The sequence below is a fragment of the Coptis chinensis genome, chromosome 3, assembly GCF_015680905.1.
Source record: "Coptis chinensis isolate HL-2020 chromosome 3, ASM1568090v1, whole genome shotgun sequence".
Classification (NCBI taxonomy): Eukaryota; Viridiplantae; Streptophyta; class Magnoliopsida; order Ranunculales; family Ranunculaceae; genus Coptis; species Coptis chinensis.
Genome location: NC_141458.1, coordinates 20993844 through 21006459, shown reverse-complemented (window position 1 = coordinate 21006459; position 12616 = coordinate 20993844). Strand labels below are relative to the sequence as shown.

General features: G+C 36.8%; 1 protein-coding gene across 2 annotated transcripts; it reads left to right on the top strand.

The window, feature by feature from the left end:
* Positions 1 to 2278: 2278 nt before the first annotated feature.
* On the top strand, positions 2279 to 6352 carry VPS22 (EAP30/Vps36 family protein). Of its 2 annotated transcripts, XM_086601021.1 has the most exons (7): positions 2279 to 2406; positions 2473 to 2583; positions 2652 to 2787; positions 3500 to 3654; positions 4256 to 4363; positions 5883 to 5972; positions 6062 to 6352. In XM_086601021.1, exons 1-7 carry the CDS (start codon positions 2356 to 2358, stop codon positions 6167 to 6169), a joined length of 759 nt encoding a protein of 252 aa, XP_086457147.1. In that variant the 5' UTR covers positions 2279 to 2355; the 3' UTR covers positions 6170 to 6352. The 2 variants fall into 2 exon arrangements, with proteins under 2 accessions (XP_086457147.1, XP_086457148.1); XM_086601022.1 differs by lacking the exon at positions 2652 to 2787 and having other exon boundaries at positions 3496 to 3654.
* The last annotated feature ends 6264 nt before the right edge of the window (positions 6353 to 12616 follow it).

Below are 12616 nucleotides of genomic sequence, written 5' to 3'. Positions count from 1 at the left end.
TTGGCTGTAGAATATGTGGAGAAAATTGTTTCCATACCTTTAACACCAAATGAGAAGGATACTTTGATCCGAAATGGGAGGATAATGGCTTAATACTCGGTGAAGTCCGTGATATAATGGTTGCATTCAGGTTGATTTACGAAAGAATGATACTTTGGATCGGGATAACAATTTTATAAACGAGGTTTGGAAGATGAAAGTCTCATTCAAACAAAGATTTTTCATATGGCAATGCTTGCAAGGTGTCGCCCCAACAAATGGATATTTTGGCATCTCATCATTTTCAAGTTTATCCAGAATGCACCATGTGTGAGAGCTTTCCTGAAACTCAAACTCATGTTTTCTTTGAGTGTTCCTTTTCTAGAGCTATTTGGTGTGGAACAAATTTTAGTGACCTTGTTGATCAGAGGAATATGAATGTTGGTAGTTTTAAGGACCAGTTACTGTGTTTATTAAAATATATAAGGACAATGCAAAATGGGGACGTGCAGTGCTGCTATTTTGTTGGGGTTTTGTGGATTATTTGGATCACGAGAAATGAAACAAGGTTTCAAGGTAAGCGTCTTCATCCATCTCGATACATCAGCAGAGCCTTGAAACACATACAGCTGGTTATGGAAATCATGTTCCGTCAGAAGCATAAAGAAAAAATGCTTGTTTATATTAAATGGTTTCCACCCAATGAAGGCATGGTTAAACTGAATATAGATGGGGCTTCGATTGGGAATCCAGGACATGCAGGGGGAGGATGTATTCTTAGGGATTCTGCGGGTCGTTTTATAATGGGAGCTTCGATACCAATTTTCTTCGCAACCAGCAATGAGGCAGAATTTGTAGCTCTATTATATGGACTTCAAATTGTGGTAGAAGCGGGATATATGAAGGTGGAGGTAGAAACAGATTCTCAATTGCTATATAAGGTTTTAAAGGATAAGAACTTGAACTGTCATTGGTTACTAGCTCGAATTATTACTCAGATTAAGATAGTGTTGAGTAACTTCCAAGAAGTGCACTTAGGTTGGGTTTATCGGGGAAGCAAATGGTCTGACGCTACTGGCATCGCATCGTGGATTAAGTAAAGAACTTTTCGTTTGTCACGGCAATCAAACTGTACACTTTTCACCGCCCCCTTCGAGACCTCTTTCTTTCCTTCCGCCTTTCACCAAATGCGTGGTGGTGGCATCGCCCCAATGGTTGTAAATATGCAAGTTCTTTATGATGTCTTAGGATTATGTAAATTACGTTTGGTCTAATAAAAGGTTAAATCTTAAAAAAAAAAAAAAGTATGCTTAAGGCAGCTTAACTAACGATAGCAAAAAAAAACCAATATTTTAGTCCACAGCCAAAAAGTTAGACATCTTAATACACTATAAGTCCTATTGATACAAAAAAACAGTATAACAAATTATTGGCTCTGGGAACTTTGATAAATTAATTTACTATATGAGTTTCAATATAGTTTGAAAGTAAGATTTTTGATACATAATAATAAAAAAAAAAAAAAAAAATCGGTGAACAGATTCAGTTTAAATGAGTAATTTACATAATTATTTTTGTTATTAATTGAATGCCCATTGATTTTGTTAAATAAACGGGTTATGTTACATGGATGAATTTACATAATTATTCTTTTTGGCACTATAATTATGATAAGATTCACTGTTTGTGTTATAATTTAAGTAAATAATTTAAAAATAAATATAATTCTTTTTTCATAAAATGTGAACTGAACATGTTCCGCGGTTCCACCTATGAATTAAAGTGTATTAGGGGAAAAAAATGACCGGTTGTTAAAATATAATCAATTAAAAAGTGTTGTCGACAATTAAATTTTAAGAGTTCAATGAATTTTCCAATTTGAATTTGTGCATGAAAGAAAGATAGATTATACTTTTAAATTTTAGGATTTGTCAGTCAAATTAATTATGTTTGTTGAGCTATTTTTTCCTTTTATTAATACTATATTATTATGCCTCAACGCACTTTCTTCGAATAATTACAATATTCTATAGTTAAATTTTTTTGATACATAATAATTCAAAATAATCAAATTAATTTTATGAAAACAGTCTCCGTTCGTTAAACGGGCTCAAAAACTAGTTGTGAGCAAATAAGGCCTTGTCTTTCTGAGGTGGTGCATTTTTTCTTCCTGTGGTGTTGTAGTAGTCTATGAGTGATCTACTGATCTCTGTACCCACTTTCTTTACTGTTGAGGTTCTGACTTGTGGGTCGCTCGGGCCGTAGCATAGAGTCCACCCGTTTTATGTAGTAAGGCCCATGGGTTTAGGGGTCGATAAATAACACTTGAAAACGAATAAAAATCAGTGAGAGAGTGAAAAGACAGGAGAGGGAAGAATGAGGAGAAGACCTGGGATCGGGGGTTTGCAAACTGCAGCAGCAGCTAGGGTATTTTCGTCTTCATTCATTAACCATTTGTTTTTATGATGATTTTAATAATTATTTAAATTGCAGGACCAATACAGATTACTTGGAGAAAATGTAGCAAAAATAAGAACGGATCTTATGAAAGAACAGCTCACCACTTTTCGTTCTCAATTAGAAGACTTCGCTCGTAAACACAAGGCAAGTAAACTAAAAATAATATTTATTTTTTGAGTAATTGTATAATTGACACGTGTTGTTATTGCCAGAATGATATACGTAAGAATCCAGCATTCAGGTCACAGTTTCATGAAATGTGTGCTAAAGTTGGAGTTGATCCATTAGCTTCTAATAAGGGTTTTTGGGCTGAGCTTTTAGGGATTGGTGACTTTTATTATGAACTTGGTTAGTATCATCCCACATCCTTTTTTTTATATGTTTTAGTAGTAGTAAGTTGAAAATATATATAGGAAATGGAAGTGGTATGTTTTGCTATCCAACACTAGTACGAGTTGTTATCGAGAAGATATTATTTGAGCCGGCTACATTGTACCTGTTTTGGGCATTATGCGTGTCTGATGTCATTGTCACGTACAGTGCGTTTCCATCATTTACCACGAGATTGTGGTTTTAGGTGGATGGTGCAAGAGGTGGCTATATCCCTGTTTCCTCGTGAGGTCTGTCAAGGAACAATTGGTTCTATACAGGGATTTCTGGTCAGATCAGTGGATTGATATTTCAATGGAACGAGTCATTTAATTTTCCTATCTGAAAGACAGAAATAGATGCATATAATACTTTAGAGATAGACGCCTCTTGGAGCTTGGACATTTGATTAGGAATGGTGCTACTTGCCTCAACAAATATTGACAGGACATGCTTGACTCGTAGTTGTCAAATTATTTTGTATAGACTATACTGATGTTTAATAGACATATGTAATTTTGCTAATATTTTCTCCCTTTTCGAGAATCCTGCTTTTAGTGTGCCCTTCTATACTTTCTTTCTGAAGTCTTGTTAAGGATTAGAGAGTGCTTTGTACAAAGCATATATGTTAAACTTCAATTTGTCTTTGATAATTCTCATTTCTGACATTTGTAATTCTTTGGCTAGGAAGGAGTGCAGATTGTTGATATTTGCTTAGCTACAAGATCACACAATGGAGGTTTGATCAACTTGCAGGAACTCTGTAGTCTCCTCTGTCAAAGGAGAAAGACTGCCCGCGAAGCTGTTTCTGAAGACGATTGCTTGCGTGCCATAAGCAAGCTGAAGGTATCATTGTGAAGTTTATTTTTAAACCTTTTCAAATGATGCCCATCCCCAACCTAAGTGTACACATTGCTTCTACTCGCAGTTAGGAAAAAAGAAGTAAAATTACGTGTTTTGCAATCCAATACTAGATCTCTAGAATTTTTGATGTTAGAGTAGAACCCTTAGGTGTTATCCACTTAAAAATGGGGCAGTGCCCCTAAGAAATTACTTTGCAAGAACCACCACCCTCCAAAACAAAGATAGAGACCCTCATTCACACTCCCATAATGCTTTGGGATACACAACATTTCCATAATATTTACCAATATGTATCTCATAACGTGATGCATAATTCAAAGTATCTCATAGATATGTGCTGGAAGGGATTCACCTCTTTTTTATAGAAAAGGGCAGCTTCAAAGTACTGCTCGTCCCCATTATTCCTCTGTCGATTTGTGGATTGTTCGGCAGCTCCCTGGACTTCATACATTTGGCTTTCTATCTCATTTATACTATATATTGACATCTTGTACATATGTTTCGAAGTGTCTGTTTTTAGAATTCTGTTTTGGTATTTCTGTTTGGGCTTATTTTTTGTTCTTCTATCTTTGTGAAATGCCAGGTATTGGGTAGTGGCTTCGAGGTGATATCTGTTGGAAAGAAAAAGCTTGTTAGGTCTGTGCCCACAGAGTTGAACAAGGATCATAATGAAATTTTGGACCTTGCCCAGGTCTCTTTCTTTTCTCCTCTATTAGTTTCTCTTTTTTGTTTTCCTTCAAGTTTCCACACAACTTTTCCTCCAAGTAATATAAACTAATTCTTTTTTAGAGGATCTGATTTTTATATGTAATTTGCGGCTTTATTTCTTGGTCTTTCTGAAATTGTTAGTAGTCCAGAAAACAGAATGGATTACCATGAGATTCATATTAAATGTTTGTTTAAACTTTTAATGCTATCCATCAACTAAGGAAGAATATGTGCTCCATTCTACTATTAGTCATTGCAAATGGTCATCGATATTATTATGAAATGGCTCAACATTGCTAGATTGACAATGTGTTCAAGAGGGCAGAGTGGGTTCTATTAGCTTAATTGTACGATTTGACATCAACTTTATGTGAGCTACCTTATTTAATTTTCAGATACTCCCCTGTTAATTTGATGAGGCCTGTATTTACTGAATTCAACTAGTTCCCCCTGATTTAGTTGGTAGACTGCAAAACTGAACGAGGATCATGGACATTAAACAACAAGCAGTAAGCGAGGCAAGACTAATGTTATGGAACATAGGTTTCCGAACCTTTTGAACTTACATCATTTTGTTAAGTTCGTACTTGACATCATGATATTCTATTTTGCTCCTAGTCTTCAGCGCAAGTGTAAGAGAGTCTAGTACTTCAAGCATATGAATGCTCTTACAATATATGCTGCTAAGCTAAAGCATAGTAATAAACACCCAGCATACATTCTATGTTAAGTCGTTTACCACTAATCGTTGTTTCTTACCATGTCACTTGTGAGCATACGTGCTTGGAAGCCTAGCCTTTCACGCACATTCTCCATTTGGAAAGCCTAACGTAGCCAAATGTTCTAAACGAGAGTTAAGGACTGCAAACATATCATACATCATTAGCTATAAGTCTATAACCTTATCATTCTCATCTGGTCCTCCATGTTCGGAGCATAGTGGTGTGTAACCTTTACACGTTGTGGGTATGGTTTTACACGAGTGGATACCTTGGTTATGATCTTCTTTAATAGCTTATGGACATGTTGGGATCTCCATGTATAACTTAGGCGTTGCTAGTCACTAAGCTTTCATACGGAGTTGTTTTTTTTTTTTTTGGTCAGAGTTATTTTTTTTTTTAAGGATGAGGTTATCGTAGAGGTCGTGGGATTTATTTCTATATTATGAAGAAGGTTTCTAATTGTGATAGAATTCTGGTTATGCTTTAATCCTATATTACATGGACATGCCATATTTTCAAAATAGTTCGTGTTGGATACGTAGTGTCAATGTCACACATATTGTATGTGGTATACCTCAATTTTTGTATTTCCGTGTCAGACACTTCGTACTCTTGTCCATGTCAATATCACTTAGCTTTAATTGAGACAGAAGATTCTATCTCATCCACAACATAGCTTTTGCCAGATTAGATCCTGACCACCACTCGAAATTAGTTGTGTATTCTTATATTTATATTCGACTTGTAAAATTCTATAATCTTCTTACTCGGGACTATCAGGCACATGGTTATGTAACTGTGGACGAAGTTGAGAGACGGCTTTCCTGGTCATCTGGTCGTGCTATTGATGCGCTTGACACTCTATTGGAAGTAAGTTTTCTTCTTCCGCGTGCACAATATATATTGATTTTATTGATTCTACTGGTGATTTCTCTCTAATACTGTTGTTGATTATACAGGAAGGTCTTGCGATGATAGATGATGGTCATAAAGATTGCAAAAGACGTTACTGGTTTCCTTGTGTTTCTTTCTCAGCTTCTGTTGGGTTGGAGCCTCTGAAATCCTGATTACCGCACTGATTCCATTCTCTGTAGTCTGTAAGACAGTTTTTTGTTTGTAAATATTATTTCTTTTGTAAACATGCCGTTCCCATTGTTCCTTTTTAGCCAATTTAGCTTTTGTAACTTAAGCACACTCAGAAGATTGTATGTCTATCTTGCCAGGTTATTGAAGTAAGTTTTGTTTAACAACTATTATTTTTGATTCATAATGTGCAAACTGGTATTGTTAAATTAGTATCCTTTGCTTGTTGACCACAAGTTATGAATGGGGCCTCGAGAACTTTTAACAAGATAGTATGCAATTTTTGAAATGTCTTTGGTAGTTGATGGCTTATAAGGCATGTTTGTTTTTCCTTTTTAGTACTTATAAAATTATAATAAGCTTGCCACTTGTAACTTGCAAGTGGTGGAGCACCATTTTTGTGTGTTTGTTTTCTGACTACTTGTAAGTGGTAAAACTCTTTAGGGGGTGTTTGGTTTTTGATTTTTGCAAGTGTTTATTACTTATTTGCACTGTAAGTGGTGGAGTATTTTTTTTGTAGGTGTTTGTTTTTCGGCTATTTATAAGTGGTAGATCATTTTTATGGTATAATAGGGTATGTCTGTGCCTACGGCCCGTGAGACCTCGACGCGCCTGCGGTGCTTTTCCTCGATAATTCGATTCGCGCCGGTGGCGAAATAACACGCGTCGGCTTCGACGCGAAAGCGTATGGCGTTTTTGTTTTAATTGCCCATTATCCATAAGCCCAATAGCATCAATTGGGCTAGCCAATTGTGTAGTACCATGTCAAATTTGGAGGCCCAACACTTCAACACTTTATAAGTCAGCCGCAATTGTTGACTTTTGGCTGATTTTTTGATAGATTCTATAGTATTGATTGCACTTAACAAAATTGCACAAACTGTCCAAATATTTGAATATGCCAAATCATATTTTGGTGAGAATGATTAGCTACTATTAGGTGGCCCCATACTTTCCTCTTTTGTTAGATAGATTTTTGCTACTGATAAGTGCTAAAAGTGTAAATATTAAAATTTTACTTACATAAACTTATAAGTAGCAAGCAGGTACAAGTAATAAGCACTTATAACTAGCAAAAAACAAACACCCCTAAGAGCATTTGCAATACAGGTGATAGAGGGGGGGAAGTGATAACTATCACCTACTTTCCTCTAAAAGTCTTTGTGCAATTTTGGGTGATAAACTTCGGTGATAGTTTTCCGAAGTTTGAAACCACCAACGAGTTTATCAAGCGACTTGTTAACCGGACGGGATGTTGGATACCGTCTAGGTGTTTTTTAAAAAAAATGGGTTTTTGGGACGGGATGTTAGAGTCAAAATGATTTTTCGTTTTTTTTGATTTTTTTAAATTTCAGGCCGGGATGTTTCATTCGTCGCGTTTTTCAATTTTTATGTCAGGGCCGAATCCAACATCCCGTCCGAGATATTTTTTTATAACCTAGGCTTCTTGTTTGTTTCACCGGGTTGGTGATAGGGGTGAAAAGTGAAAAGGTGGCAAATAGAGGGGTGAAAACTATCACCTGCATTGCAAATGCCCCTAAGTGCCAAAACTGGGAAACCTGGGTTACGCTATAATTATAAGCAGCAAGGCCTTGTAGTAAGAACCAAACAAGTCGTAACTTTGAACATATGTTGAAGGAATAATCCTTTGAGATTTGAGTTTACAAGAAGTTCACGATTTTCTTTCCCATCCTGGAGTGATTCAGGAAGAGCTGTCTGATCATAGTAGGTTCTCATTTAGGCCCCTTGATCTATAAACTTGTCTTGAAGACTCCAACATTGACTGTTTGCAAAGTTTGGCATCTAATGAACCAACAAAAAGAGCTGACTTACGACTCAGAGAGAGTTCGAGATGGCATTCTTCAACATCCAATCGACACCTTCCCACTTGCATTGGCAGAGGTCCATAAATTTGATTCTTCTTTTCAATAACAGTTCATATAGGGGGAACTCTCTACAAAAGCTCCAAAGTCTTTCTGCTTACGTCAGTATAGTCCATTATGGTTCACATTAATGAGTCACATGACCACCTATATTACAGGCCCTCCCCTCCAATGAATTCTTTCGTCCTTATCACTGACCTTGTTAGGATTGAAGGTCAAAGCGCGCAAATGTGCAAGTGATCATGGACTGAGAATCTGAGTGCTTATTTTTTTATTTTATTTGTACCTTAGAATCGTATGTTCATTAGGAAATTAACACCAAAACTAATCAGTCTACCAAAAAATTTAATGAAATAGCTAGTTAGGGACTTAGGGGCACTGTTTTTAATTTGTAAATGAACTGTTGGGGAGTAGTTAGACTCTTGTTCTACACTTCTACATTCAGATCGCAACACTATTTGATATTTGGTATTGATCTGTCTTTGATTGTAGCTGTGTATGATTGAATTGGTTATGGTTCCATTTTTCTAGTACTTGGAATTAAACATTTAACTAGACATAATGACAGTTGATTCCCATCAGTTACGGTTTTATAGTGGTTGATTTTAACTGTGTTTTTTCTTTACGCTCTTCCGAGTCAATCTAGGGTTAACGAGTATTACCCTAATTAGGGTCTCTTCTCCAAATACACACACAAAAAATACCGTACGGTCACCGAATTTGATTGTTTTTGTGTGTGGGGGGGGGGGAAGGAAGGAATTTCCCATCTGGTTGGTAGGGGGCTCGTTAACCCTTCAATCTATTGATCATATTCACATCATCATACATATAAGAAGTTCAGGCAATATATCATATTCCCTACTATTCCCTAATGGATGTAGGGAGTTATATTTTGTGTTTGGTAGGGAGCAACATGTTGCTCACCCTAGACCACACCCTTCTGTATTTTCTTCTTCAATTTAATACGTTCTAACTTCCCTAGCAAACAAAAAAAAAAAAAAAAAAATCAACTTCTCAACCTTCACATATTCATATTCAAACCAAAAACAATTCATATATGAAATTAATTGGGGGTTTTTAGAGTTTGGTCCTCCTAATAATAGGGGTATTAGGCTTTGGTCCAGACTTTATCGTTTATCAGACTTTGATCCTCTTATCGTGAGTCAACCCATTGACTAACATGTGGTGTTAGTCTATCTCCTACTTTCTTCTAATACCCAAAGTGCCCTTAACGTGCCACACATGTGAGTCTTTGAAAGAACACATAAATTAGTTTTTAGTCATTCTGTAAATATCTTAGTTTAGACTTTAGTCTTTCTAAACTAATTTTTTTATATTTGAAGTCATTTGCATTGGCAGACGATTACTTTCTATCAAGATTGCCTACTATGAAAAGAAAACTAGCTCAAGGTGGCTACGGTTGGTCGCAACTCAACCATCAATATCAGTAGCGCTTGAAGCAAACATTGGAAGTTGAGAGCTAGTTGAAGAGGAAAGGATTAACACCCAAGAGGCCAAAAGAGAACATCTAACATAGCTTTAACTTTCCTACATGTTGGAATCTTCATGTGTATTTCAAATACTTGTGTGTTGTTTAGTCCCACATTGATGAACCACCACTAGATAGTGAGGTATTTGAGGTGAACCTCTAGCATAAGGGCGTGCCCTTAGGGTACAAAGAGCTTTTGTGTTAGGAGGGAGGACTCAAAAACCATTGGCCCGCGCCGAGCCGAGTTTTGTCGTATTGCTTCGTATGGAAGAGATAGAACTTCGTGTCTTGGCTGGCTGCTATATCGACTAAGATAGAAGTCGTGCAAGCGCTGCTACTTCTGCGAGAACTTCGCGGACTATCCCTTCATCTCACCATACCGAATCGAGGAAAACAGATTGCTTTCTTTATTCTTCTTCTTTCGGCCGTCGAGGAGAGAGTTATAAGAGGGTAGTCTAAGTGCAAAGTTAGATGGCTGTTAACCATTGAATCTGTGGGAAAGGCCTGTTGCCTTTTTCGCACCATTGGAAGCGGGGCGAAATCTTTCCTTAAGGACTGACCTAATCAGGCCTTGGTTGCTCTTATACGTCCTTGTCTTCTATTGTTTTCTTTTATCCGGCACAAACAATCTTAAGGAAAGATCAAGATGTCTACACTTTGACAACGCCAATCAAAAAACTAAGTGAGTCATGGAAGTAACCGTCTATGAGAGATCTTTGCACCTCTACTTGAATGCTTTCGCAATTTACCTAATGTGTCAAAGATTGAATCCTTGGCCGGGTTCACACTTCAAGCGATGGAGAGAAAGGGTGTTCCAGACCCTAGATGTACTCAACTATGCAAAGTATCTCGCGATCAAAGCACCCGTGGAGGGTTCTAATGATTTGAAAAGAAATCAAGTCGCTTGGCTCAATGGGAATAAGGTATGTCGTCATGCTATTTTGAGTACCTTGTCAATGAGATTTTTGATATTTATTGTTCAAATAAGAATGCACATGATATTTGGGAGAGTTTGAACAAGAAATACATAATAGAGGATCATTCGAAATATGCTATTGGGAATTTTCTAAAGTTCCATATGAGAGGATAGAGATGTAAGCGTCTCAAATCCATGATTTTCATAGTGATTAATGATTTCTCATTAATTTACCGAATCCTTTGTTCTTTGGATGTTTGATTGAGAAACTCCCGAGTCTTGGAAACACTATAAAAATAGTATGAAGCATAAAGCAAAGCGAGATGACTCTTGAGGATGTGATCATTCACATTCACAAAGAGGAAAAAGAACAAGACTTCGGGATGAGGTGTTGTCTAAGGAATTTCATTCTAAAGCCAATATCATTGAAGGTAATCCCAAGCAAATCTAACAAAACCTCTAAAAAGAAGTCCAACAAAAATAAGAATTTCAAGGTCAAAGGCACTTCTTTTAAAAAGGAGTGGTGCTTGGCAATGGAAATTGTTATGTTTTGTAAACTGGACATAGGGCTTTTCGGTCGCGGACTTGATCCTCCAAATGCTAATCTAGTTGAGGGAGATGATATTACACGTGTCCAAGTGTTCATGCTTTGGGAAGAGGCTGGGTACTAGAGGTGCCAGCCACGCCTGTGGTGATGTTGAAGCCTTCTCGGATTACATACTAGTGAAAGATGAAAAGGTCTATATGGGTGACTCTGAGGTACGTTCTGTTGAGGGAAGCAAGGTTCTTCGAAGTTAATATAGGGAAAACCCTTTCACTTAGTAATGTTCTTCATGTTCACGAGATTCGTCGAATCTGATTTGTGTTCCCTATTTGGAAAATTTTTAAGGTCAAGGTGACTTTTGAGAGTGACAAGTTTGTTCGACAAAGAATGAGGGTTTTGTTGGTCAGTGGTCTTTTCATGTTGAATGTACTTGACAACATTATTATTAATAAGAATGAAGTCTTATTTGCTTGACTCTTTTTAATATATGGCATGGTAGACTAGGACATGTGAATGTTCAATTATATGAAAAGGATGAAAGCATGTGGTTTATTGTCTAATATTTCTGATTTTTCTAATGATAAATGTGAGATATGTCTTTGAGACTTGAAAGAAACCATGTAAACTGTGTCTAGAGATAAAATGGATTACTAACTCTTATTCATCGGTTTGGGTGAATTCGGAAGTACCATGTCTAGAGGGGAAGTTTTATTATATTACATTCATAGATGACTTTCTAGGTACACCATGGTATATTTACTTAGACACAAGCATGAGGCAGGTGAGATGTTTCTCAAGTACAAAGTTGAAGTTGAAAACCCGGCTTAAGCTGTAAGATTAAGAGACCGATAGGGGTGGAGAATATGAGTCTAACCCCTTCCGGGACTTTGTGACAAGAATGGCATTATTCATGAGACTACCCCACCATAAAATGGAGTAGCCGAGCGGAATGAACACTAAAAGAGATGATGAATGCTATGCTTGTAAGTTAGAGGAACTTTGGGGAAGCAATCCTATTTTGCCATATCTGAGAATAGGATACCCAACAAAAAACAGGGAATAAGACACCATATGAGTTATGGAAAGGTCATGTACCTACCCGACATACTTAAAAATGTGGGGGTGTCTTGCTAAAGGTTCTTGTGAGCGAACCTAAAAAAGAGAAAAATTGGGACCTAGAAGCTGTTGATTGTATGTTCATTGGTTATGCTCATAATAGTCTTTGCATATAGATTTTTAGTAGTAAAATCTGATAATAACTTTTTGTCGATGCTAACACTATTATAGAGAGTAAAAATCTTGATTTCTTTGAGAATTTGTTTCCTTTGAAAATTGGCATTGAGAGGTTGGTAGCTCCTAGTGAACATTGATCTGATTTTTTCGAACAAGAAATTCGGAAGAGTAAAAGAGGCAGGAAATCCACCAATTTTGGTGATGACTTTTACACATTTCTTCTTGATGATGATCTGTGGACGTATAATGAGGCAAAACGAGATGCACCTTTACGGAAGGATGCTATACTCGAGCTAGATTCGATTATAGCTAATCACACATGGGAGATAGTTGATCTACCTCCATCAGAAACCTATACGTTACAAG

Excerpts from the sequence above, each read along its gene's own strand:
- VPS22 (XM_086601021.1), top strand. The coding sequence starts at position 2,356 with ATGAGGAGAAGACCTGGGATCGGGGGTTTGCAAACTGCAGCAGCAGCT. Across the intron at positions 2,584-2,651 it reads ACTTCGCTCGTAAACACAAG|AATGATATACGTAAGAATCC; the intron begins GCAAGTAAACTA and ends TGTTATTGCCAG. Across the intron at positions 2,788-3,499 it reads TGACTTTTATTATGAACTTG|GAGTGCAGATTGTTGATATT; the intron begins GTTAGTATCATC and ends TTGGCTAGGAAG.